This window comes from Mustela nivalis, assembly GCF_964662115.1.
Source record: "Mustela nivalis genome assembly, chromosome: 20".
In the NCBI taxonomy this organism is placed as follows: Eukaryota; Metazoa; Chordata; class Mammalia; order Carnivora; family Mustelidae; genus Mustela; species Mustela nivalis.
The window spans coordinates 7,772,688-7,796,285 of record NC_139039.1 but is presented as its reverse complement, the minus strand read 5'-3'; the positions used below and the strand labels follow the sequence as shown (position 1 = coordinate 7,796,285).

Genomic DNA, 23,598 nt, shown 5'->3' with positions numbered 1-23,598 from the left:
CTTCAAATCAATGTTCTCTTAATATTCAGCAGTTATTAGAGAAGAGCTCCATGTAAGTCTGCAGACTTAGGCCAAATCTGCAGGTTTAGGCCAAAGACCCCAAATTTGGGGGGGTCTCTTGACTTGATGCTGCACTCTGCACAATAAAACCAGGACCACTGTCCAGAGAAAGAAAATATTTACTCAAGTCTGTTCCTGGGGTTTGATTCTCTTTCCCAGGATAATCTGCCGAGTCTCCCTTCCTGCCACACCTGGGTACTGGCGAGACCATTTCCCCCACCCACTCCCACTTGATGTTTAATGTCCCTTCAGTCCAGGGAAGGGACTTAATGTCCCTTTAAGTCTCCTCATCCAGTCTTGATGTCAACATGAATGAAGTAAGGGGACTGAATTGGGTTTAAGCAAAACCTATTTGAATTTATGTTTTAGTGAATGTTCCCTCAAAGATTTAGTCCACACTTTAAAGTGCTTAGAACAGCACTTGCAACACATCCCTTTTGAACATTCTCAGAGGTGACAAGCTTTATTCTTAGATGTTAAGATTTTTTTCCCTTAGTAGCTGAACAGTTTTTAAACCTCACTGTAGTGATTGAAGGCGAATTAAAGTTATGACTATAAAGTAATGAGAGGAGTACTTTTGAGGACCCTAAAAGTGGTTCAGAAATAACAGTCTTCAAGAGCAGTGATTCCTAAATGCCAGGCTGTGAAGAAGGCTTTGGATTTTCTCCCCTGGAGAATGCTCTGATGTCACTTTTCTTTGCATTTCAGGGGCTTTGTGGACCCTTTGAAAATTTATCTACGAACCCTTCCTGACTTTCTATAAACGTCGTTCATTTTCATGTATTGGTCCTCAGATTTTGTTTTAAGGCCTTAGAGTCAGACCTTCTATCTTCAACTTGGGTGTGAGAGAGTGAATTTTGAGGTTAGAAAGAGGCCAGTGTATATGTCTGTGTGATACAGGAGGCCTGTTCAAATTTTGGCAGCTTCTTCACTTTACACATCAGGTATTTGGGAATGCAGAGAGGGGACCTTCTATAGCTAAGGGAGAGGAACTAATGGGCAGATCTAAAAAGAGCTTCCAAACGGTGTTTCACCAAAAAATTAAAATCTGAGGGGGGAAAAGGCAAGCATATTTGAAAATAATGTCAAACCAGAAGTGTTTAATATCCACTGTTTTCCAAATGGTTCTGTTCTGTCTCCTCTTAAATGGGGTCGTACTTATGAAAGCACCTAGCTGAGTAGGTTCTCCATGTATCTTAGTGAATATGCTTCTCAGCTTCAAAAACACTTCGTCTTAATAGTGTTTCCCCTCTTCTGAGGCTTTCAAGCTTTTTCATAAACTTGTCTTCTAACTCAGTGTATCTTCAACATGTGGAGTGCAAACCACAATGTCTGAAGACTGTTACCTTGTCTTCAAAATTTCGGTATTCTGTGCCTTTTCTTTTGAAAATACTTGAAAATGGAGGGAAAATCTTTTACATTAGAATAGTCTATATCCTGAATAAGGATAAAAATGTCCTTGCTTTAAAGCACCTCTGGGCGATTCACACAGCCTTTTAGATTTAGGTGAGGCTGATAATTGAAAGGAAGGGTTGTGTTAAAAGCAACAAATGTGGCAGAAGTGGAAATGTTGGTCTATTTTTGGATTTCCTCTGTTTGCTTTGCATTCATCTACTGATCTAATCTCTAACCGCCTGTGTTCAGGAAACTGCCAGGCAATGCTGTGCTTGTTAGAATCGTCCACACTCATCAGACTTTTTTCGGGGAGAGAGCATTTCAGCACCCTAGAGGAAGATTTTTAAGGAATACAGGGATTTTGTAAGAATAGAAGGATGAATAGAGGTCAGGCAGTTACCTAACCATGTTTCCGAATGAAAAGCAAGCATGGACAGCTGTGACTGAAACTCTTAACTGATGGAAGATTGAGAACCGGAGCCTGCTGGGAGAGGCGTTGTACTTCTGTGCTGTGGTACTTGAAGTTTAGGTTCTGTTTTCGGGCATCACTAGGTGTATAGGCTCAGCTGGTACTGGGATACTTGGTGGATTCGGATTCAGTAAGGTTCAAATCTTACTCAGACATATCTTTTTGAGTTCTTTGGTTTGTTTTCTTTTCTTTTCTTAAAGATTTTATTTATTTGAGAGAGACAGTGAGAGAGAGCATGAGTGAGGAGAAGGTCAGAGGGAGAAGCAGACTCCCCAAGGAGCTGGGAGCCCGATGCGGGACTCGATCCCGGGACTCCGGGATCATGACCTGAGCCGAAGGCAGTCGTCCAACCAACTGAGCCACCCAGGCGTCCCTTTGGTTTGTTTTCTTGTTTGATATTCTCGCAACTCCCCAAACTGACTTATTAGTAAGTCAGTGACCAATCCTTTTCCACCTGCTGTGTCCCACCTGGAAGTACTTTCTAGGGGGGACTGAAGATACTGGACCAAGGTGGGGTCCTCAGTGACTGGGTGCATGACTGGGCATGTTAATTTGCCTGGCACCTGCATGGTGTCGTCTTAGCAGAGTTCCTCTACCTGTCTGCTCAGGCTGAATTCAGATGAGGAGCTTTGCTTTCCTAGCAGTCCTACCGGTGGGTGGCAAGCTTTATCAGGCAGCCCCCAAAGCTCCTTAATCCCTAGAGTTGTAGGGATGGGGCTGGGCCAGGCAGCCTTGGAACTTCTGTTTTAACATTGAGATCCTGATCCTTTGTCATTCCTCCTCCTCTAGCTTTCAGGCTGCCTGCCCTGTCCCCTCACTCTGTGAGGTAGGTATGCTCCCTCTTATTGGCAAAAGCAGCTGGTGGAGATGGGGACAAGGGGCGTGGTCTAGAAGGAGTGCACAGATGTGGGGGAAAGTGGAAAGGCCCTGTCCTTTTCTAATAGAGAAGATTAGGGCAGAAACCAAAAGCTAGGAGAGAGGTAAGTGAAAGGTGGCTCTTAGAGGTTTCCCCTTGGTCTTTTGGGGGGCATGGGGTTGATGGTGAGGTTCCAAGAAATGGGCAGGTATTGGTCACACTACTCTCCTGTCTGTAGCCTTGCCCTCCCCTCACGGTTTTCAAGTCTGTAGAAAGGACAGAGGATTGAGGGTGTGGAGACCCAGGGATCCCAAGAGGGAGACTAATGGTGAAAATTTACAAGTCAATGGCAAGGTGAAGACATTAGGAGAGAAAAGAAGCAGATTTTTATTGTGATCAGCTCCCAACATCACACAGAAAAGTAGAACTTCCATATTGCCAGTGCCAAGATGAAACAATTACCAAGATTTTCTCGAACTTGCTTCCAACATTCCCTCTTTTTCCCTTTTTATTTTGTTGCTTAAATATCTTTAAAGCAAATTCCAGGAATCATGTCATACATGTTTCAGTATGTATCCGTAAAACATTTTTGGACAATTTTATATAAAACTATGATGCCATTATTAATAATACTACTCTTAGTTCACAACGATGGTTAAAACTCAGTTTTTTAAAATTGGGACACAATTGACCTTAATTTCAGGTGTATAACATAATGATTTAATATTTCTATATTTTGCAAAGTGATCACCACAGTAAGTCCAGTTAACATCTGTCACCATATATAGTTTCAAGTTTATTTTTTTATGATGAGAACTTTTAAGATCTCTCTTAGCAGCTTTCAAATATGCAGTACCGTGCTATTAATTGTAGTCACCATACCGTACATTACAACCCCATGATTTAAAGCATTTTATAAATGGAAGCTTGTATCTTTTGACTCATTTTACTTACCTTCCACCTCTGGCAACCACCAATCTGCTCTCTGTATCTACAAGCTTATTTTTGTCTTGAAGTTTTATTTTAAATTGGATTAATCACTTCTAGATATGCTTTTTTAAAAATAAAAGATACTGGCTATAAAAAAAAATTAGCTTCGGGGTGCCTGGGTGGCTGAATCAGTTAAGCATCTGCTTTTGGCTCAGGTCATGGTCCCAGGGTTCTAGGACTGAGACCCACATTGGGCTCCCTGCTCAGCAGGAACCTGCTTCTCCCTCTGCCCTTCCCCACCATGCTGTCTCTCCCTCTCTCTCTTCCAAATAAATAAATATCTTTAAAAAAAAATAAAAACAAGTAAAAATAAATTAGAAATTCAGATTTAAAATATGCTGAGGTCAACGATGAAAAAGTGTAAAATGGAAATAACTTGTAATTATGTGGTATTCCATGTGACTTTTATTTTATTTTATTTTTTTAAAGATTTTATTTATTTATTTGACAGAGATCACACGTAGGCAGAGAAGCAGGCAGAGAGAGAGGGGGAGGCTCCATCCCAGGACCCTGAGATCATGACCTTAGCTGAAGGCAGAGCTGAGCCACTGAGCCACCCTTAAAATGTGACTTTTAAGGGAATCACATCTACCTCCATGGCTTCAATTGTATCAAGTATTGTTTGTATCCCAGATCTCTCTGAGCTTATTGCCTACACAGCATCTCTACTTCAAAGGCCCAAACAGTTCTCAGCGTGTCCAAGCCAAACTCCTGGCCCCATTCCGACAGCTCCCAGACTCTTCTACTAGTACTTTTTGAATGTCAGTGAATGGTAATACATCTTGTCTTTCCATAAGTTAAAAACTTAACGAATCATCTTTGATACCTTCATCAACTTTAGTCCTATGGCCAGCCAAGGACTGAACATTACCAGTTTTACCCCATTTTCTTTCTCAAATAGTCTGTATTTCTCTTTCTATTCATTACCCTCACCAAAGCCCCAGAATTTTGACCCCTTGCAGTTCTTCTCCATGTTACATTTGCTCTGTGCTCAGTTATGCCACAGTGGGTTACACCTAGATGAAAACATCTCATTATTATTTGTATCACTTGGGTAAAAGAAATAGAACTATTTATTAAAAGACTAGATTGTGAGAAGTTGTAAAGATTCAAAACATCAGTTTTTAAAATAATGGGATTTATGAAATCGAAAACAAAATAACTAAATTAGAGTCTAAATCAGTGTATTTCACTTGTGTTTGGGTTATATATTATTGAGATTATATTTGGGTTATATATTATTGAGATTTATACAAGTCAGTAGTGACCAATGAAGTTTTGAAACACTTAGTACCTGAAAATATGCTTTAGCTGAACTGTCCTGGAAGCTCCTCCCAAAAGAGGAGCAGAAGGAAATTTGTGTTTCAAAGTTGAGTTATTAAGAGTATCTCACAATTTGTCAAATTTCTTAATTTTGCAGGTGTAAAATTTAGAAAAAGTATGTGAAGGTGGTGCCTCATGAGTTTCAATCTTTTGATGGAAAAATAAAATACTGCAGTGTTTAAAAGCATCATTTTAAAAACTCTCAGGTGCCTTTGTGGCTATCTCAGTTGAATATTCACTGTTTCAAGACAGATTTCTTGTTTTGTGTGTTCTCAGATTCTCCAACACCAACTTGGCATCAGTTGTTCAGTGAATCCTGGCACTAACTATCCATAGTTTGCACAGGCCCCACAGATTACATGCTCATTCCCACAAGACTGTGTGCCTCCCCCTCCCCCAACTTGCAATGTCCGTTGCAAATCAAGTTTCAGTACTTCCAATGAACTGGCTTTAAATTGGGGATTTCCACAGCATCCTCTTTAGGCTTGGTGATTTGCTTAGAAAGGACTCACAGAACTCAGGGTGCAAAGGACAAAGTGAGGTGAAGGTGCAGCATGTCCATGTCCTCGCTCTCTGGTACCACCTTTCCAGCACTTTGAGGAGGTCATTAACCTGGAAGCCCCCCAGACCCTGTTGTTCAGGGGTTTTTATGTAGGTTTTATTTTGTGGGCATGTTTGATTAAATCATTAGCTGTTGGTGATTAGACTTCACTTCCGGCTTGTCTCCTCCCCTGAGGAGAGGATGGCGTGGGCCTGAAAGTTCCAACCCCATTATCCTGGCGTGGCCTTTCCTGTGACCCCCCTTATCCTGAAGCTACCTAGGGGCTGAAGGAGAAGGGGGAGAGAAAACCCTAAAGAGGCTTCATGCCCAGCACAAAGCCCTGTGTGGGGCTCGATCTCACAACCTAACGTCACAACTCATGATGTGGTACTTAACCAACTGAGCCACCAAGGTGCCCCTTTACTTTCTATTTTTTTAAAAAAATTCTTTTGAAGTATGTTAAAGCAATTCCCAGATACCACATGTTGAAAGCTTCTTAAGAAGTACAGCATTAATAATAGTTAAATGTCTATTTGAAAACCAAACTCATAGTGGACCTTAGTAGAATATCTGAAGCATATGTGAAGAAGAGTTTGTGAGCCACTGCCGACCTAATTCCAATCATAAAGGAGTCGTGTGAAAATATATCTGAGCGCTTTAAAAAACTCTTCCCGTGGTGTTCAGCCTTTTTTGATCCTGGATTAGGATTGGGGTTAGGAAGTAGGATTAGAGGGTCCCCTCAGAGTTCTCCTTAAAATCATGAGATACCATGATCGTACCAGTTTATTCAGTTTTTGCCCCTGCCATTCTGTTGTTACTTCAGGTATCTAAGTCAGAAAAGCACGTTCTTAGTTTGTGCTTTAAAGAAATACCCTCATGGACACTTTCCTAATTGCAGCTTTTCTTCTAATAAAACCCAAGTTAAAGAGGATCTTTATTTATATTCACAAGTGCTTTGCGAGAATACCTGGCCCAGTTTAGTGACAGAGCTTTTAAAGAAAATAACTTTATTATTATATGATTTGTGTTTTAGCAAAGAAAGGACTATTTGTTGTTATTTTTAAATAACATCAATGTTTTTAAGTTTTATTAAATTCAGTTGATTTTTCTTTTTTTGAATAAGCTCTATGCCCAGCATGGGCTTTACACTCACAACCTTGGGATTGAGAGTCCCATGCATGCCCTATCAACTAAGCCAGCCAGGCACCCCAGGACTATTTGTTTTTTAAGCCATTTCTCTATCTGATTTTTCAAATTAGTTTTTTTTTTTTTTTTTAATTTCAAGGGTTTTTGTGTGTGTGTGTGGTTTTTGTGTTGTTTTGTTTTTTTTAAACACACACATTTTTATTTATTTATTTGAGAGAGAGATAGCAGGAGAGAAGGAAAGGAAGAAGTAGACTCCCTGCTGAGCAAGGAGCCAGGCATGGGGCTTGATCCCAGGACTCTGGAATCATGACCAGAGCCAAAGGCAGATGCCCAGCTGACTGACCCACCCAGGAGCCCTATATTCTTTTAGTTTTTTAAGTCTACAAAGAAGTTCCTCTGACCAGGCCATGAGTAGGCCATGATGGGTTTGTCATTAATTTTGAAACCGTTCAGTACTTTAAACAATATTCTGGGGGAAGAGGGAGTACTTGTTTTTGACATCCAAAGATGAAAATCTTCCTGCGTAGCATTTGGACCCTGAAGCTGTCTGGGGCCAGATCTGACCCATCTACCTTAGCTGGCAGTATCTAACATTCTTTCCATTCCAGTCCAGTTATTTTAAACTATGGAATAGTCTCTCAGTCTATTTAGCTCTTTCTTCAATAGATCTATTTGCTATAATTACTGTTTATATAACTGGGATAAAACACATACACAATTTAGGCTAGGAACATTGATTTTAGAGTGTAGCACTGGCTGTTCCCTTTAGGGCTGCTCCGCTGACCTTACTTCATAAAAGCAAAGAGGGATGGGGCACCTGGGTGGATCAGTCATTAAGCGTCTGCCTTCGGCTCATCATGATCCCAGAGTTCGGGGATTAAGCCCGGCATTGGGCTCCCTGCTCCCCCAGGAAGCTGGTTCTCCCTCTCCCACTCTCCTTTCTTGTGTACCCTCTCTCTCTGTATTTCTCCCTATCAAATAAATAAAATCTTTAAATAAATAAATAAATGCAAAGAGAGAGGAACTTGCTGCTTGTCTCTGTGGATTCAGCTGGTAGAGATTATTTATCCATGTCAAAAAGATAAGTCTTTAATAGATGGCTTTTTTGTTTTGTTTTAGAATCACAAGAAGCTGATGAACAGCTGGTAGCAGAAGTGGTTGAAAAATGTTCATCTGAGACTTGCTCTAGAACCTCAGAAAATGAGGTAGTACAGCAGGCTGGTGATTCTTACGCAATCAAGGATTTCAAAGAAGAACCTGAACGTGAGAGTAGCAAAATTTCAGTAGTGAGGCCATTTTCAGTAGAAAACAAGAATGTCACGGATATCCCAGCAGCTCTAGGAACAAAGGCCACTTATGGCTGTGTAACTGTGGTCTTGGGTGAGGCTTTGCCCTCCAGCGTACCAGAAGCCATCCTGGACAAGGCAATGACAGAAGGCACCATGGGGGTTGCACTGGAGGCTTCCACAGAGGTTGACCTAAAGGCTGGCAGCTCCTGTCCAGAGCCAGTTACCAGCAGAAGCAGGCTAAGAAAACCCAAACCCGTCTCTCTGAGGAAGAAGACAATTGGCGAATTCTTAGAGACTGATACTGCCCTGGAAGGCACGTCTCTCCCCCAGGCATCCTATCAGTTCTGTCCCAGTGAGATGGATGGGAACACAAATCCTTTGCTAGGAGGTACCAGGATCCAGAGATCTCCCCCTGATATTAAGGAAACAGCAAGCGCTCCCTGCAGTGACACCAACGATTCAGGAGTTGAGTTGTTGGAGGAGTCAAGGAACTCACCTCTGAAACTAGAGTTTGATTTCACAGAAGACGTGGAAAATGTAGAGACCAGGAAAGGCCTTCCAAGGAAGCTTGGCAGGAAACTGGGTAGCAAACTGCCTCCCAAGGTACAGAAAGATAGCGTTAGTAAGCCAGTGGGCGCCAAAGGTGCGGACCCACTTGCAGAGCCCACTGTACACAGTGCTCCTCCTTCCCAGGCATCAGCTAAGCTGGATCCCAGCCAGTGGGACCACCACAACGTCATTCCCTTTGGGGGCCACTCTACTCTGCAGAGCTCTCCCCCTCTCTCCTCTAAGGGCTCCTACCACTTTGATGAATCCATGGATCCCTTTAAACCAACTACAACATTAGCAAGCAATGACTTTTGTTCTCCCGCCGGTAATCTTACTAATGAAATCTTAGAATCACCCAAGAAGGCAAAGTCGCGTTTAATAACGTGAGTGACAACGGGTGTGGGTGTTGTGTTCTGTGTACTCTCTGAGTTTGGCAGCCTGCTGCTCTGGTTGGCCAACAGAAGTTACCTTTGAGGTGCCTCAGGGCAGACACACAGCTCATAGCTTTGTGCAGCAGTCCACACTATTTTGCTTAAGTCCAGTGTGAACCCTCAGCTTATTCAGCTCCACACCTTGGGTACTTATCTCCTATTAAAAAAAAAACAAAATAGTGTACGATAGGTAGAGATTTGATGGTTTTCAGAAATCCTATCTGGGCTGTCAGGAATTGCTTTACAGAATTCAACGGTCTGTGCTAGCCACCACCTTCAGATTCTCTATGGATAAAATAAAAATTCCAAGCCTCCAGATTACCTGTCTATTATCAGTAACATGTGCAGAATGGTCCCAAAAGGTCTTCTAGAAGTCTTTCACTTTAAACAGGAAGCTGTGATTTTTGTTGGAAACAAACCTACTGCTAAAAGTTGGTAAGAATTCACATGTCTCCAAGTTTAGCTTCTGGCTCCATCAGTAAGGCAGTAAATGTCCAATGAGAATCAAGAACATTTTAAACATTCATGTCAATCTGACTGAATTAGTCTTTTGTTGTGTGTTGTCTCCCTCCCCTTCCCCCGCTTTCTGGGACCATTCCGTAACCACTTTTGCAAGGTCCTTGGAGTTCTCGGAGTGATCAAGCTGTATTCCGTGTAAAGTTTCAGTTTAAATTTGCTACAAGGTTATCTGTTCTCAGAACTTGAGTTGATGACAATATATCCCTTTGTGACCCTGTGACGCTTTACTAAAAATGAGATATAGAGAAGGACCAGTGACATGGAGGATGAAATGTGAAAAGAGAGGATGAGAAGAACCATTACTTCCAGCTGTCACCATAGATGGGTCAGGGAAGTAATGGTAAGCATTAGTGTGGCCTGGTGGAACATGCTAAATGGCATGATGAATTGTATTAGAAAAGTTTAAAGAGCAGAAAGCATCAGGACCAAGAAGCTTGAGCCATGAGAATCAGTTCCTCGGCATTCCCAGAATGTCTAAAGTGAATGAACTGTCAGTAGTAGTTCTTGATCTGTTCTTTGATGATATATGAGCAGTTAAATGGTTGCTGGGAAATATTGATTGGGCAACCTCAGGACTGAGGTTAGTTACCGCTGTCTACTCAGTGCTTTGGGTATTTGTTGGCCCCATCATTGCCTTGGTGCTTCGTAATGTGGGATGTCTGAAATGTGGGGGGTTTCTGGCTAGCAAGGTTGATAAGGAGTCATCGGGGGACTTCCCTTCCAGATGCATGTCAAAGCTGCGTAGCCAGTGCATTCGTGTCAGATCACATTAAATCTGAAACAAAAGGGAGGGGAGTTTATCCTACACCTGATTTGCAGTAGCAAGAAGTACCCTTTTAAGTCCTACCCCCTTCACCCAGAAGCATTTCCTCCTGTTCTGTTCTTGGTGAGTGAGCTTGTTGATTTACCATACCTTATAGATTTTTTTTTTTAAACTCTTACACAGTCAACTCTTGTCTCCCTGTTCTTTCTGTAAGAGAGGATGTTCTACCTCTTGTGTAACTGGGGTTTTGTTTAGAGAATCCCTTCATCAGTAGGAAAGGCTGGAGTGTGCCAGTGGAAGTAGGATCAAGTGGAAAGTTAGAAGTTCTGCTAGCAGGTTACTTGTGGGGCTTTTTAAAAGATGCATGCAATTAGCATCTCAGATTCTTCTGTAAAGTGGAGACATTGTACCGTCTACAACTGGTATTTTATGACTCAAATAAGATGAATTATATAAAGTCACCATAAGCTTCTTAGGGATACACATCTACAGTAGTTATAATCTGATCCATTGTCAACTATTGTATGCACCCTTGCCTTTAATCTGGATGGCGAGACATTTACGAGTAAATGTTCTCAGTAGTGAAATGTTGGTTTTAAATATTGATAAATATTTGGAAGTTCACTTTTCATCTATAACGTCGAATATGAGGCATTTCTGAGTGTTTCTACTCCTCTTATCTGTCAGAGGTTCCTGATAATCATTTGCTCACCAATGATAACATTCATTGAGTATGACATTTTTATTTGTATCCCACCGCATAGAAAGAATTTTGCAGCCTTTACATCTGCCTGACTACAGATAAATATTTCAGGCTTTACATGATTTTTTTCTCCATCTGTCTGTCTCTTTTCTGTCTCTAATTTTGTTGGTGCATCAGGACTACTGAACAAGTGAAATTTCTCTGTTTTCTGTTGTAAGTACTCCTGCTGTTTCTGTTTGTCCCTGGGACCGGTGGCAGTTCCGCTCCCCAGACCATCCCTAGACCATCTCTCCATAGCATGTTGCCTTGTCTCTGAGTTTGACCTTCTGATGATTTTTTGCATTTCATTTGCCACTTCATGAGTCAGCTTAGCCTTGCAATTTGTACCTAAAGGAGTGGTGCTCAGCCTTCCACCTTAGGTGCAAGAGCTTTGCTCCCTGGCTTGGCACACCTCATGTGGCACTTTGATAATGAGCGCTGGCTTGGCCATCATCCTGACAGTGGTCTGAGGGACTGCTCTGCTGTTGTTCGAAGTAATTGACTTTTTTGATAGGATAAGGTTGCTGGCTTGGAGCAGGGGATACATTTTAGAGGCAATTCCAGTTTGGTGGTTTGGTGGCAGGGGTGGCATTTAGTGAGATCATTAGTTAAAAACAAAAAAAAAAAATCCAGAAACTAGGTGGTGATCGTGCACATTCTGATAGCTTTATGTGCTCCTCCCTTTGCATTTCATTTGCTCCTGGTATTTTATGACTCAAATAAGATGAATTATATAAAGTCCCTTTCCCTCCCCCCAGAAGAAGAAAAAGAAAGTTGTAAATTTATTCATTTATTTTCTCAGAGTGACTTTTTTTGCTAGAAATTTTAAGTTCATTGAAACAGAACAGAATGGGAACCAGTCTTCAGGTCATAAATTGTGTGCCAGTTAAAAAATAACAGGTGGTTGGCGTTTTCCCCACGTCCAATCTTTGCACAAATACCTGACATTCATTTTCCATCTTACTGCTTAATAGGAATGGTAACCATTTACACAGATATTTTTATTTTTGTACTTTTCATTGACCATAGTTCTTCTCTGTTAGCACACAGGTCTGGAACTGTCTTATCAGACATCTGTGGTTTTTAGTGCAATAAAGAACTTTTTTAAAGAATCTGGTTCAGTGTGGTAATTTTTCCAATGAATGTCAAAGCCAAGTGAGTAAGGATCAGATGAACGGAATGTCTCTAGGTGCTAAGGGTACCTCTGAAAGGCTTGGTGGTGTGTAAGCAGAAACTGTAGGGGGTCAGAGTACTGGTATTAAATGTCCCACAGAAGCACATGAGGCGGTCTTTTCCAAGAATGAGCTGAGCTATAGTTCCTTGCTTGCCCTGCCTCCCAGGAGAAGATTCAGAGACGTGAAAGGTGTTCCCATCTCTAATGTGTAGATGTAGAACGTGTGTGGTGCTGTATGCTTTGGCTTCTCTGCACACATTGCTTTATCTGCTCCATCTCATAGCTTGGAAGTTGTCAATGGGATTCCAAAATGGCCTGTTTTTGTTTTTTGTTTTTTGTTTTTTTCCTTTCCAGGAGTGGCTGTAAGGTGAAGAAATATGAAACACAGTCTCTTGCTTTGGATGGGTGTTCTCAGGTGAGTCTTTGCCCATCACCAATGTCTCTTAGACCATGGGTCCCACAAACTGGAATTGTGTCCTGGGGGGCATGGGGAGCTGGAGGGATTAATGAAGAGTTTCCAATGGGTGTCTGAGTATCTGACTTTGAGGAAACCAATTTCCAGATCCTTAACTTGCTCAAGTGACCTGAGAAGGCTCCTGAGAACAGGGGAGCCGCCTCACATTAACCCTTTTCCTACTTCTGGATAGTTTCCTCTCATTCTAAATCTTACTAAGGTGCATTTTCACTGGGTATGAAACATCTGGGACACAAAACAAAGGGCAGATTTCAAATATTGGTACATGTTTTAAGAAAATGATTGACTCTAATAACTGGCTAATAATTTTTTTTAAAAGATTTTATTTATTTGACAGAGAGAGATCACAAGCAGGCAGAGAGAGGAAGAAGCAGGCTCCCTGCTGAGGAGAGAGCCCAATGTGGGACTCGATCCCAGAACCCTGAGATCATGACCTGAGCTGAAGGCAGAGGCTTAACCCACTGAGCCACCCAGGCACCCTGGCTAATAATTTTTTTTAAGTTAGACAGTTTCCCAATTCATTGCTTTTAGCGAAGTAGGAAAATCTGAGTTGTGATCTGATAGATCATTAAAAATGATCTTTGACACAATTTATATGTCAATTATATCTCAGTAAAACAATTATTTTTTTTTCTTAAAGATTTTATTTGAGAGAGTACAAACGAGGGTAGGGACAGAGGGACAGACTCCCCACTGAGCAAGGATCCCAGCAGCAGGGCTCTATCCCAGGACCATGAGACCTTGACCTGAGGCAAAGTCAGATGCTTAAGGAGCTGAGCCACCCAGGAGCCCCCCTCAAAATAATTTTTGATGATAGAATTTTTGGGTACATAACTTGGAAAGGGGTTCCAAGAATTAAGAGACATTTCTATTACAAAACTTTTTTCTGTCTCATTTATTTGTATAAATAGGCTTAACTAAGACTTCTTATTGATTTATAGTTATAAAAATGAAAAACAGAATTAAAATTCACAGGGATCCTTGTTTTTTCTAACAAATATTTGTCCATGGCTCTATGAATTGGGAAACAAAAAATAAATAAAAATCCAGACCCATTTGATTGTGATGAGACCCTTTAAAAAATGTTATTTCAGCATAACTGTGATTACAGGAATACATTCATTGGTTAATAAAATGCATTTTAAATTTGATTTATTTTACATAGTTTGTACCATCAACTTGGTACATGGCTGAAGATTAAGAAAAAATGATTTGCTTTCTCATTTATTTTTTCACCCATTACAAATATGTAAAGTATCCACTTTCAAATGCAGCTAAAGCAGGCAATAAGAACTGTGAAAATTTTACCTTTGGTTTAATTCAGAAAAATAACATGTATCACACAGCAAAAGTTTTTTTTTAGTTTTTAATTTTTAAAAATTTATGATTTTATATATTTATTTATTTGACAGAGAGAGAGAGAGAGAGACAAGCAAAGGGAGTGGGAGATGGAGAAGCAGGCTTCCCACTGAGCTGGGAGCCTGATGTGGGGCTCTAATGATCATGACTTGAGCTGAAGCCTAAACAACTGAGCCACCCAGGCACCCCTACACTGCAAAAGTTTTTAAATAATTGGTACAACAATATGTAGTCATTACTTGTTTTTAGCAAAAATTTTTGTATTTGATAGCACTTATGAAAAGTTGTAATAATTTTAGGATAAGTTATGCCTTAGTTGATTACAGTGATAAACTTTGCAGAAGAAGAAATGTTAATACTTAGAGACTTATGGTCATAAAAGTTATTTTAATTTTTAACTTTTAACTGAGAAAAATTATAGGGAGAACTTTAAAAGACTTTCAAACACATGAATGCTTTTTTTAAGGATAATTTTTTGGTAGAAGTAGAAGGGAAATGAAAATTCAGAGAAGAAAAGCAATGATGCAAATTTCTGACTACTAAAACTTTTTTTTTTTAAGATTTTATTTATTTATTTGACAGAGAGATCACAAGTAGGCAGAGAGAGAGAGAGAGAGGAGGAAGCAGGCTCCCTGCTGAGCAAAGAGCCTGATGCGGGACTCAATCCCAGGACCCTGAGATCATGACCTGAGCCGAAGGCAGCGGTTTAACCCATTGAGCCACCCGGGTGCCCTGACTACTAAAACTATTAAAGAATGTGTGTACATGTTTGATTTTAAATAGATGATAAAGCATCATCAAATCACTAGATTAACTAGATTGAATTAAGCAAGGCCAGTTTTTAAAGTATAGCAAGTGTTGGGGCGCCTGGGTGGCTCAGTGGTTTGGGCTGTTGCCTTTGGCTCGGGTCATGATCTCAGGGTCCTGGGATCGAGCCCCGCATCGGGCTCCCTGCTCCGCGGGAAGCCTGCTTCCCTCTCTCTCTCTCTGCCTGCCTCTCTGCCTACTTGTGATCTCCGTCTTTCAAATAAATAAATAAAATCTTTAAAAAAAAAAAAAGTATAGCAAGTGTTACATCTTTTGCAATTTTTTATATTTTTGCTGAAAAGTTTTTGACTGTCACCTGAAAATACAGTGGGATACATTGGTATTCCAAGACAATTCAGGGGGTATATGAGCAAAATATTTGAAAACCACTATGGACTACTTAAAACTCTTGCTTATAAATCTAGGCTGGAAAAGGTTAATTTTTCAGACCTCATGTGTGAATAACAGAAGCTAGGTTCTAGAAAAAGCATAGTATTCTTTTTTTCTTTTTTAAGATTTTATTTATTTATTTGACAGAGAGAGAAACAGCAGGAGAGGGAACACAAGCAGGAGGAGTGGGAGAGGAAGAAGCAGGCTTCCTGCTGAGCAGGGAGTTCGAGGCAGGGCTCGATCCCAGGACTCTGGGATCTAATAAGAACTAATTAGACTAACTTATGCTGAACTGAAGGCAGACGCTTAACGACTGATTTTACCTGATTTTACTGATTCTACCCAGGCACCCCGAAAGCATAGTATTCTATGATTGAGAGACCCCAGCTTCCTCCTTGATTGGTAGCAAAATCTGTGGTTAAGTCTTAATCAGACACAGGTGGCTGAGATGTCACCTTTCCCACTGTTGATCCTCCTAAATGGTAGCACCTAATCTGTTGCATTTCCCAGGATGAAGGAGCAGTGATTTCCCAGATTTCAGACATTTCTAATAGGGATGGCCACGCTACTGATGAGGAGAAACTGGCGTCCACTTCATCTGGTCAGAAATCGGCTGGGGCCGAGGTGAAAGGTGAGCCAGAGGAAGACCTGGAGTACTTTGAATGTTCCAATGTTCCTGTGTCTACCATAAATCATGCGTTTTCATCCTCAGAAGCAGGTATGGAAGTGTATGTTCATCTTTCTAATGTACCTAAGCCTAGAAATGCCTGAAAGCCTAATGCAGGAGGCGCTTTAAAGAGACTATTTGAGAATTGGGTCTCTTGGAGGATAGATGGAGGTTGCTGATCTATGCTTGTCTCCTGTACTTAGAAAAGAGGTGCAGGAGAGTGTCTTGTCGAAGTGCCAGAGACCTAGGGATGAGTGTGGCAGAATGCACGGGAGACACTGATGTACGAGACTATTTACATTTTGAGTCATTTATTGTATGGGACCGCATCTCAAAATATAGTGGCCTGTAGCCATGTTGTGGTGGTGGTGGTTCAGCGTAGAGAAATAACAGTAACATGTATAGTGCCTTCCCATGTACAGGCACTAAGTTCTAAGTGCTTTACATTTATTAACTGGTTACACCTTGGTCACTATTTTTTTCCCCTATTTTCCAGAGAAGGAAGGTGAGACATAGAAGTTAAGTCAGCCACCTAAAGTCACTTGACTAGCAAATTGTAGAACAAGGATTTGAACCTCAACCATCTGGCTCACGGTCTTACAACCATAGTGCTTAACTTGGAAAGAGATTCCTTTCATGACTAGAGTATTATACATTTTCCTGTTCACCAATGCGGTAGAATGAAATTGACCAATATACTGAAAAATCCTTAATGTTCTAATAAGAACTAACTAGATTAACCTATGCAGAAGCTTCTTACTGTTGAACTTGTAAGAACATTCTAGAGCTGAGGCCCTTGTCCAGGTTCCAAGTTATATCTGTGACCTTAAACTTGACTTGTGAGATGTTTAGAACCATGTTCCTGACTACTGTAAACATTATTAAAAACTCAGATTTTCAGCAATGTAATTTGATCTGGGGACTTTTGTACTTAGAATTTTTAAAATCACAACATGTCATCACACCAGGGAAGCAGGTGGAAGTCTAGACTTTGCAAGAGTTCTTCCCTCAGCCTCTCCTCACTGCCCACATCTCATCTCCCATCTGTAGAGTAAACGTGCCAGACACTGTTCCATGTTTCTTCCCAGGCTGCTTTCTGCTCTGCCACCATTCCCAGGGATCATCCTGAGCACGCTTGTACCTATATTATTTCCTACATTTGAAATGCCTTTCTTTGCCATCTTCTATAAAAATTCCATCCATTCTTTCAGGTTTCTGTCAAAACATGACTTGGCTTCTACATACTTTATGTTACCACCACATTTCTTCTTATCACTCGTACTCCATGTATTTAGTATAGCCGGTGTCTTTGATGAACTTCTTGAGGTTAAGGACTATGAGTGATTCATCTTTGAATTTCCTCTGGTATAGGAGCACGTAGATATTTGATGGATTATATTCTTCATCACTAGGAGGAAATTCCTCCAATGGAAATTTCCAGAGCTGGGGTTCCATTAGCCACAGTGCTGTCCTCAGAGTTAGTGAAGAGCTAGTGCTTCAGCCTAAGTGACTGATGAGCTGTGTCTTGGGAGCAAACAGAAACTGTGGTCATGCAGGGGTGGTAGGCGTTGCGGAGGTGGTAAGGGAGATCTGGCCCTGTAAGGGGAATCGGACAGAGTCTGCTTCCTGGGGACAATCTCCTTTGTGCGAGATTCATACATAGATGTGCCCCAGGGACGGAGAATCTCTCCCAGGGGTGGGAAGGAACCTGCCGTGTTGGTAAATGCTCAGCAGTTCTCTGAATTTAGGACAAGTGGGAAAACGAAGTCATACTGAGGAATCTGGACTTGATCCTGTAGATAAAGGGGAGCCACTGAAGGTTTGTAAGCAGAGTGGTGATGGTCACATTTGTGTTGTAAATAATTCACTGTTGATAGTACACTAAAGTAGTAATTCATTGTTGCTACATGGATTGTAGCTTTAAAATCGTGTGCTTTTTCATATTTTAAATTTTTCTTCAATAAGTGCATATTCCTTTAATTAGAAAAAGCATGGTTTTTTGTTTTGTTTTGTTTTGTTTTTCTTAAATGTTGCCTTTGGTGGTTATAGAGTGGAAGGTAGACTGGAGACAAGTTTGAAAGCGTATGGGGAGGAGAAGGAATTTAGTTTTTCAGGCACTGGAATTTAGAGCTTATTGTTTTATCTTCTACATTAATTAGTCTGAGGATACCCTTCTGTGCTGGAATTTAAATTCACTCAGACCTGCTTATAAAAATAACATTCACTTTGTGGTTTCTTCTTTCTGACCTAGTCCTGTGGTTAAACTTACTTACAAAACTTTTCACGGACACAAGGGGGCAGCCTTGCTATTCTTTCCACCTAAAGATGGTGATCCTGTGTATGGCTGGCAAACGGCACACACCCCTTCTGAGTTTTTTGGACTTTTAATACAGACAACACATCCGTCAGCAAAGTGCCAGTGCTCCTTTGAAAATCTGGAAATGCTGTTCATGGCTTCATAGATGTCCCTCTGGGCCTGCACTGGGATCTCCAGAATCTTTTCACCAGGAAACACAGGAACTGACTTCTTGGGGTAACTGTAAAAATGACTCTCTGTGTTGTAGGCATAGAGAAAGAGACCTGCCAGAAGATGGAAAAAGATGGATCTGCCATGACCGTAAGTTACTCCTTGTTGGGGGCTGGGGAAATGTGGGGCTCAGGCTTGTTTTTTGTTCCTTTTAGTATTTATTTAAAAACTCACATTAAGTCTTTAAATAAATTACTTCTAGTCATTGTTTGGTGATGGACTGAGATATGAATAAAAGTTTCTTCACTCGAGGAGCTCATAGTCTATCCTGAGATCTATCCAGTTGCCACCAGCCTCATGAGGCCACTGAGTACCTGACCAGTAGCTAGTCTGAATTGAGATGTCTTGTAAATGTCAAGTATGACTAGTCTTTAAAGACTTAGGACCAAAAAAAAAAGGAAAATAAAATGTTCTGAACGTTTTATATTCATTACATGTTGTGATGATCATATCTTACATATATTAGGTTAACTGAACTATATTATTATTTTTTTAAGATTTTATTTATTTATTTGACAGAGAGAGATCACAAGTAGGCAGAGAGGCAGGCAGAGAGAGAGAGGAGGAAGCAGGCTCCCTGCTGAGCAGAGAGCCCGATGTGGGACTCGATCCCAGGACCCTGAGATCATGACCTGAGCCGAAGGCAGAGACTTTAACCCAATGAGCCACGCAGGCACCCCTCTTTTTACTTTTTAAATGGCTACGGAAACATTTAAAATTACCAATGGCTTGCATTGTTATTTCTTTTGAATAGCACGGGTAGTGGATACAAAATGGAAACTAATGATACTGTATGACTGTTATAATCTAATGTGTTGCGGAGGCTGCAGGAGCCAGGGCTGACCACCTGCGCAGCAGGTGTCTGAGAAGCTGGATTTGAGCTCATTAAAAGCAAAATTATGTTATGCCTTTTTAGACTTACAAAAATAGTATAAAGAATTCCTGTAAATCTTTCACCCATATTCCTTGAATGTTAACATTTTATAGAATCACAGTACAGTTATCAGAATCAGTGAATACTGGGGTACAGTATTATCTAGGCTATAAGCCATATTTGAATTATGTTGGTTGTCCCAGTAATGTCTTCTTCTGGTGTAGTATCCGGCCCAGGACCCCACGTTGCGTTTAGTTCTCAGGTTCTCAGTCACCTGTAATCTGTGATCGTTCTTCAGTCTTCCTTTGTCTTTCCTGAACTTGACACCTTTGAAGAATACAGGTTAGTGTTTTGTAGAATATGCTTCATTTTGAGTTCATCCAGTGTTTCTCATAATTAAATTCAGTTTATGCAATTTGGGCACAAAGCCATCAAAAGTGACTTTATGGATCCCCCCTTATTCCATAATTAGTGGAATTAACTGATCACTTGGTTAAGGTAGTGTTGTCTTAGGTTCCCCATTTGAACTTAGTTGTAAAGAGAGAGTGGGGTTTGTAAGATAAAGCAGTGAGGGGTGTTCTGGGCAGCAGAGTTGGCCTGCACAAAGGCAGGGAGTGAGAAGCATGGGCTCTATAAGGAGGTACAAGTGTTAGTTATCTCATGTGATTGCAGGGTAGTCTACATAGAGTAGCTGAGGGCCACATAATCAGGGGGCATTGATATGGTGCCAGGAGGTTTGGAATTCATGGTAGAAGCAGTAGGAAACTATTGAGGGGTTTTAAGTAAGGAACACGATGGGTAAGAGTTCAAAGGATGGGGTGGAGGCCGAGAGAGATTTATCAGGTAGAACCATCACTCTTTGGTGACTTGGGAGGTGTGCATGGTAGCTGGGGTGGAGTGGTGGTGAGAGAAAGTTGGTGAAAACCACCCAAGGTTCCTTTCTTGAATATCTAAGTGGTCAGTGCTACTGATAAGCCACCCCATAAGCCTGGGGTGCCCAGGAGCTCCTCTCTACCCCTTATTCCCACAAGCAAAATCTGTGGTTTTGATGTCCAAAAACCATATATTATAAACCCACTGACGTTTCTCCAGCCTGTGGCCACCCCCAGTCTTTTTGAATATGGTGGTTTTCTAACCAGTCTCCCTGTTTCCAGGCTGTTCTCTCATCCTTTCACATAACCCAAGGTGTTTTAAATACCAAACTGATCTTGTTACTCTTTGCTTAAATCTCTTGGTTGGCTTCCCTAGTCTTTAGAATAAGTTCAGATTCTTCTAGTGGCTGATGTGGCTTTCTGCACTGGGACTCTGCCTTTCTCCCCAGCCTCTACTGTCTCCTCTCTTCCTCACACGTCTGACTCTTCCCTTACCATATGCAATTCCTTTCAGTTCTGTGAACCTACCCCTTGGAGTCACTTCTTGTTCTCCCTTCCCTCCTCCCAACACTGTAAGCTTGGTGAAGATAGGGACCATGACTGTCAGTTTGCTGCTACCTTAGCACCTACCACAATAAATTCTGCTTAGTACAGGAATCAGTAAAGTAAGAATACAGAAAGAGGAGCAGAACTGTAGAACTTAATTTTTAGATCTGTGGATTTGAGACCAGTTTCTGGTTGGACCAGTTTCTAAGTCCATATTTCTGGGAGGCTATTCTAATTACATAGCATGAGTTCCATAAATGCCTGGGCTGGCTTTTATTTATTATTTTTTTAAAAGATTGGTTGATTGATATTCATTTTTTTAAAAGATTTTATTTATTTATTTGAGAGAGAGAGAGAGCATAAGCAGAGGGAGGGGCAGAGGGAGAAGCAGACTCCCCCCTGAGCAGGGAGCCCCAGGTGGGGTTCAATCCAGGGCCTTGAGATCATGCCCTGAGCCAAAGTCAGACGCTTAACCAAATGAGCCACCCAGATGCCCCAAAATTTATTTCCTTATTTTAGAGAGAGCATGTTTGCGAGTTAGGGAGAGGGAGAGAATCTTTAATCAGACTCCCCACTGAACGTGGAGACCAACTCGGGCCTAAATCCCTGGGCCCAAAGTCCCCACCTGAGCTGAAACCAAGAGTCGAAGGCGTAACTAACTAAGCCACGCAGGTGCCCCGGCCTTCAAATCTATTAAAACCAACTCAAGGGGCGCCTGGGTATTACAGTGGGTTAAGCCTCTCATTTTTGGTTTCAGTTCAGGTTGTGATCTCAGGGTTGTGAAATCAAGCTCTGCGTTAGACTCCAAGCTCAAAGTGGAGTCTGCTTTAGACACTCCCTTTGCCTCTGCCCTTCCCTCTCTCTCAAATAAATAGAATCTTTAATAATTTTAATCTTTAATAATTTGAGGGCCTTTAGGACACAGGGTAGTTGAAGCTGTACGATTAGTTGAAGTTCTGAATGAAGCATCCTTTACCTTAATTCACAGTAAAAATATATTTTGCATCTTGACTAATATGTATATATGAATGACACATCACAACATATGCGCATATATATATAAAACAAATTGCACAAAACGCTCTACCTTTCTTCATGTGATTCATTCTGATATTTTTCTTTTCTATTTCATTTTTTTAAAAAGATTTTATTTATTTATTTGAGATAGAGAGCATGAGCAAGAGGGAGAAGCAGACTCCCTACTGAGCCAGGAGCCTGACTCAGGGCTCGATCCCAGGACCGTGGAATCATGACCTGAGCCAAAAACAGACACTTTTACTGACTGAGACACCGATGCGCCCCCTCTATTTCATTTTTTAACGCAGATTGCATGTCTTAGTAAATTGTTTTCAGGACTCACTGTTAGGCCAAGACCCATAGTGATTCCCTAGACGACATGAAGAGCAAATATGAAGGTAGATGGGTGAAGGGGGCGGCTGTGGAAACATGGGCAGAAGGAAGATCTACATAAAGCACATAGGGTCTCGGGAGCATTGTCCCCCCGCAAGGGCCTCACACATCAGTGATGTTTGTTTCTGGACAAAATCACTCTTTTGGGAGCCAGGTCGTCTAATCCCAGCATAGCCGCTCATGGGCTTCTGCCTGTCTTGCCTCATCTGTGGGTGGGAGGGATGCCTGCTGTCCCCACCCACCAGTGGCTGACGTTACACATACCGCTGCCAAGAGAGCCTGCTTATGTGCTTGGGGAAGCCAGTGTCTTTAGAAGTTTTGCAAGTACTAAGGGAGTGGTTTCTTGTATTTTCAGTTTGTAAAAATAGCAAAAGCACGATGGGAGTGGGTTGTGCCAAGTGGACCAAGCCTTGGTCTGTGCAGGGGCAGGTCTAGGTGGCTTCCCCTGTATTGTGAACAGCGTGGTTCAGCTTCCAGCTGCCCAGCTGCTTCATCCATAAAGGAGAGCACCTATTGGCCCAGTGGTCATGGGGTGAAAGGCAGTGCTGATGTCACAAATGGGAGCTCAAAGTGCTAGGCCACTGTCAGGTGGGGTGATGCTGCCAGGAAGGGGGGAGGGGAGACTGAACAAGAAAGAAAAATGGGGAATACTTGTCTTTGGAGCCAGCTGCTGAAGAACATATCTTTTGTTGTGATCTTTTAAAAGTAATCCCAATGGAGTTCCCAAAATCAACGAATTTCTACTTCCTAGAATGTGGAATAAGCATCATATAAGGCAATGGCAGTGTTCAAAACGTTGAAAAAGAAATCTGGTTAATCTAGCATTCACTTGTTTAAGCCTCCCTGTTTCTTGGAAGTGCATTCCTGATGCAGTCTCGTTGCCAGCAGGTGGTGGCGGCCACAGCTAAGGGATCAAGGCCAGAGTAATCAGTGGTGCGTGGACGGTCTCATCCTGCGTATCAGCTATTGGTCTGCAGCATTTTTCTGTTGGGGTCAATTTATTTTTATGTTTATTTTTTTTTTAAGATTTCATTTATTTATTTAACAGAGAGAGAAAGAGATCACAAGTAGGCAAGCAGAGAGAGAGGGAGAAGCAGGCTCCTGATGCGGAGCTTAGAGCAGAGAGCCCAATGTGGGCTCGATCCCAGGACCCTGAGATCATGACTTGAGCCAAAGGCAGAGCCTTAAACTAAGGCACCTAGGTGTCCATCCATTTATTGTTTTTTTTTTTTTTTTTTTAGGAAGGCTTAAACTTCTTAAAAGTTGAGTTCTTTTGGTTTTTCCAAGGATGTCTCTGTTAGAGTGCTGTGGCTAGCATGGTGCTACTCAAGTGGGTTCAAGGACAAAAGATGGGATGAGCTCAGCTTGCTGTGAGAGACTAATGGTGCTCTTTTTTCCACTGCAAGGACACGAGCAGAGAGGTT

General features: G+C 41.5%; 1 protein-coding gene across 14 annotated transcripts in view; it reads left to right on the top strand.

Annotated features, from left to right (window-relative positions):
* TACC1 (transforming acidic coiled-coil containing protein 1) overlaps window positions 1-23,598 on the top strand; it is an 86,640-nt gene that overhangs the window by 47,758 nt on the left and 15,284 nt on the right. For 3 of the 14 annotated variants that reach the window (XM_082715358.1, XM_082715353.1, XM_082715346.1), the window contains 5 exons: window positions 7,900-9,001; window positions 11,212-11,247; window positions 12,602-12,662; window positions 15,789-15,996; window positions 18,510-18,562. In XM_082715358.1, coding sequence (XP_082571484.1) covers window positions 7,900-9,001; window positions 11,212-11,247; window positions 12,602-12,662; window positions 15,789-15,996; window positions 18,510-18,562 — 1,460 coding nt within the window. The remainder of the gene's footprint in view (window positions 1-7,899; window positions 9,002-11,211; window positions 11,248-12,601; window positions 12,663-15,788; window positions 15,997-18,509; window positions 18,563-23,598) is intronic. The other 11 variants (XM_082715359.1, XM_082715355.1, XM_082715352.1 and 8 more) reach the window with 5 other exon arrangements.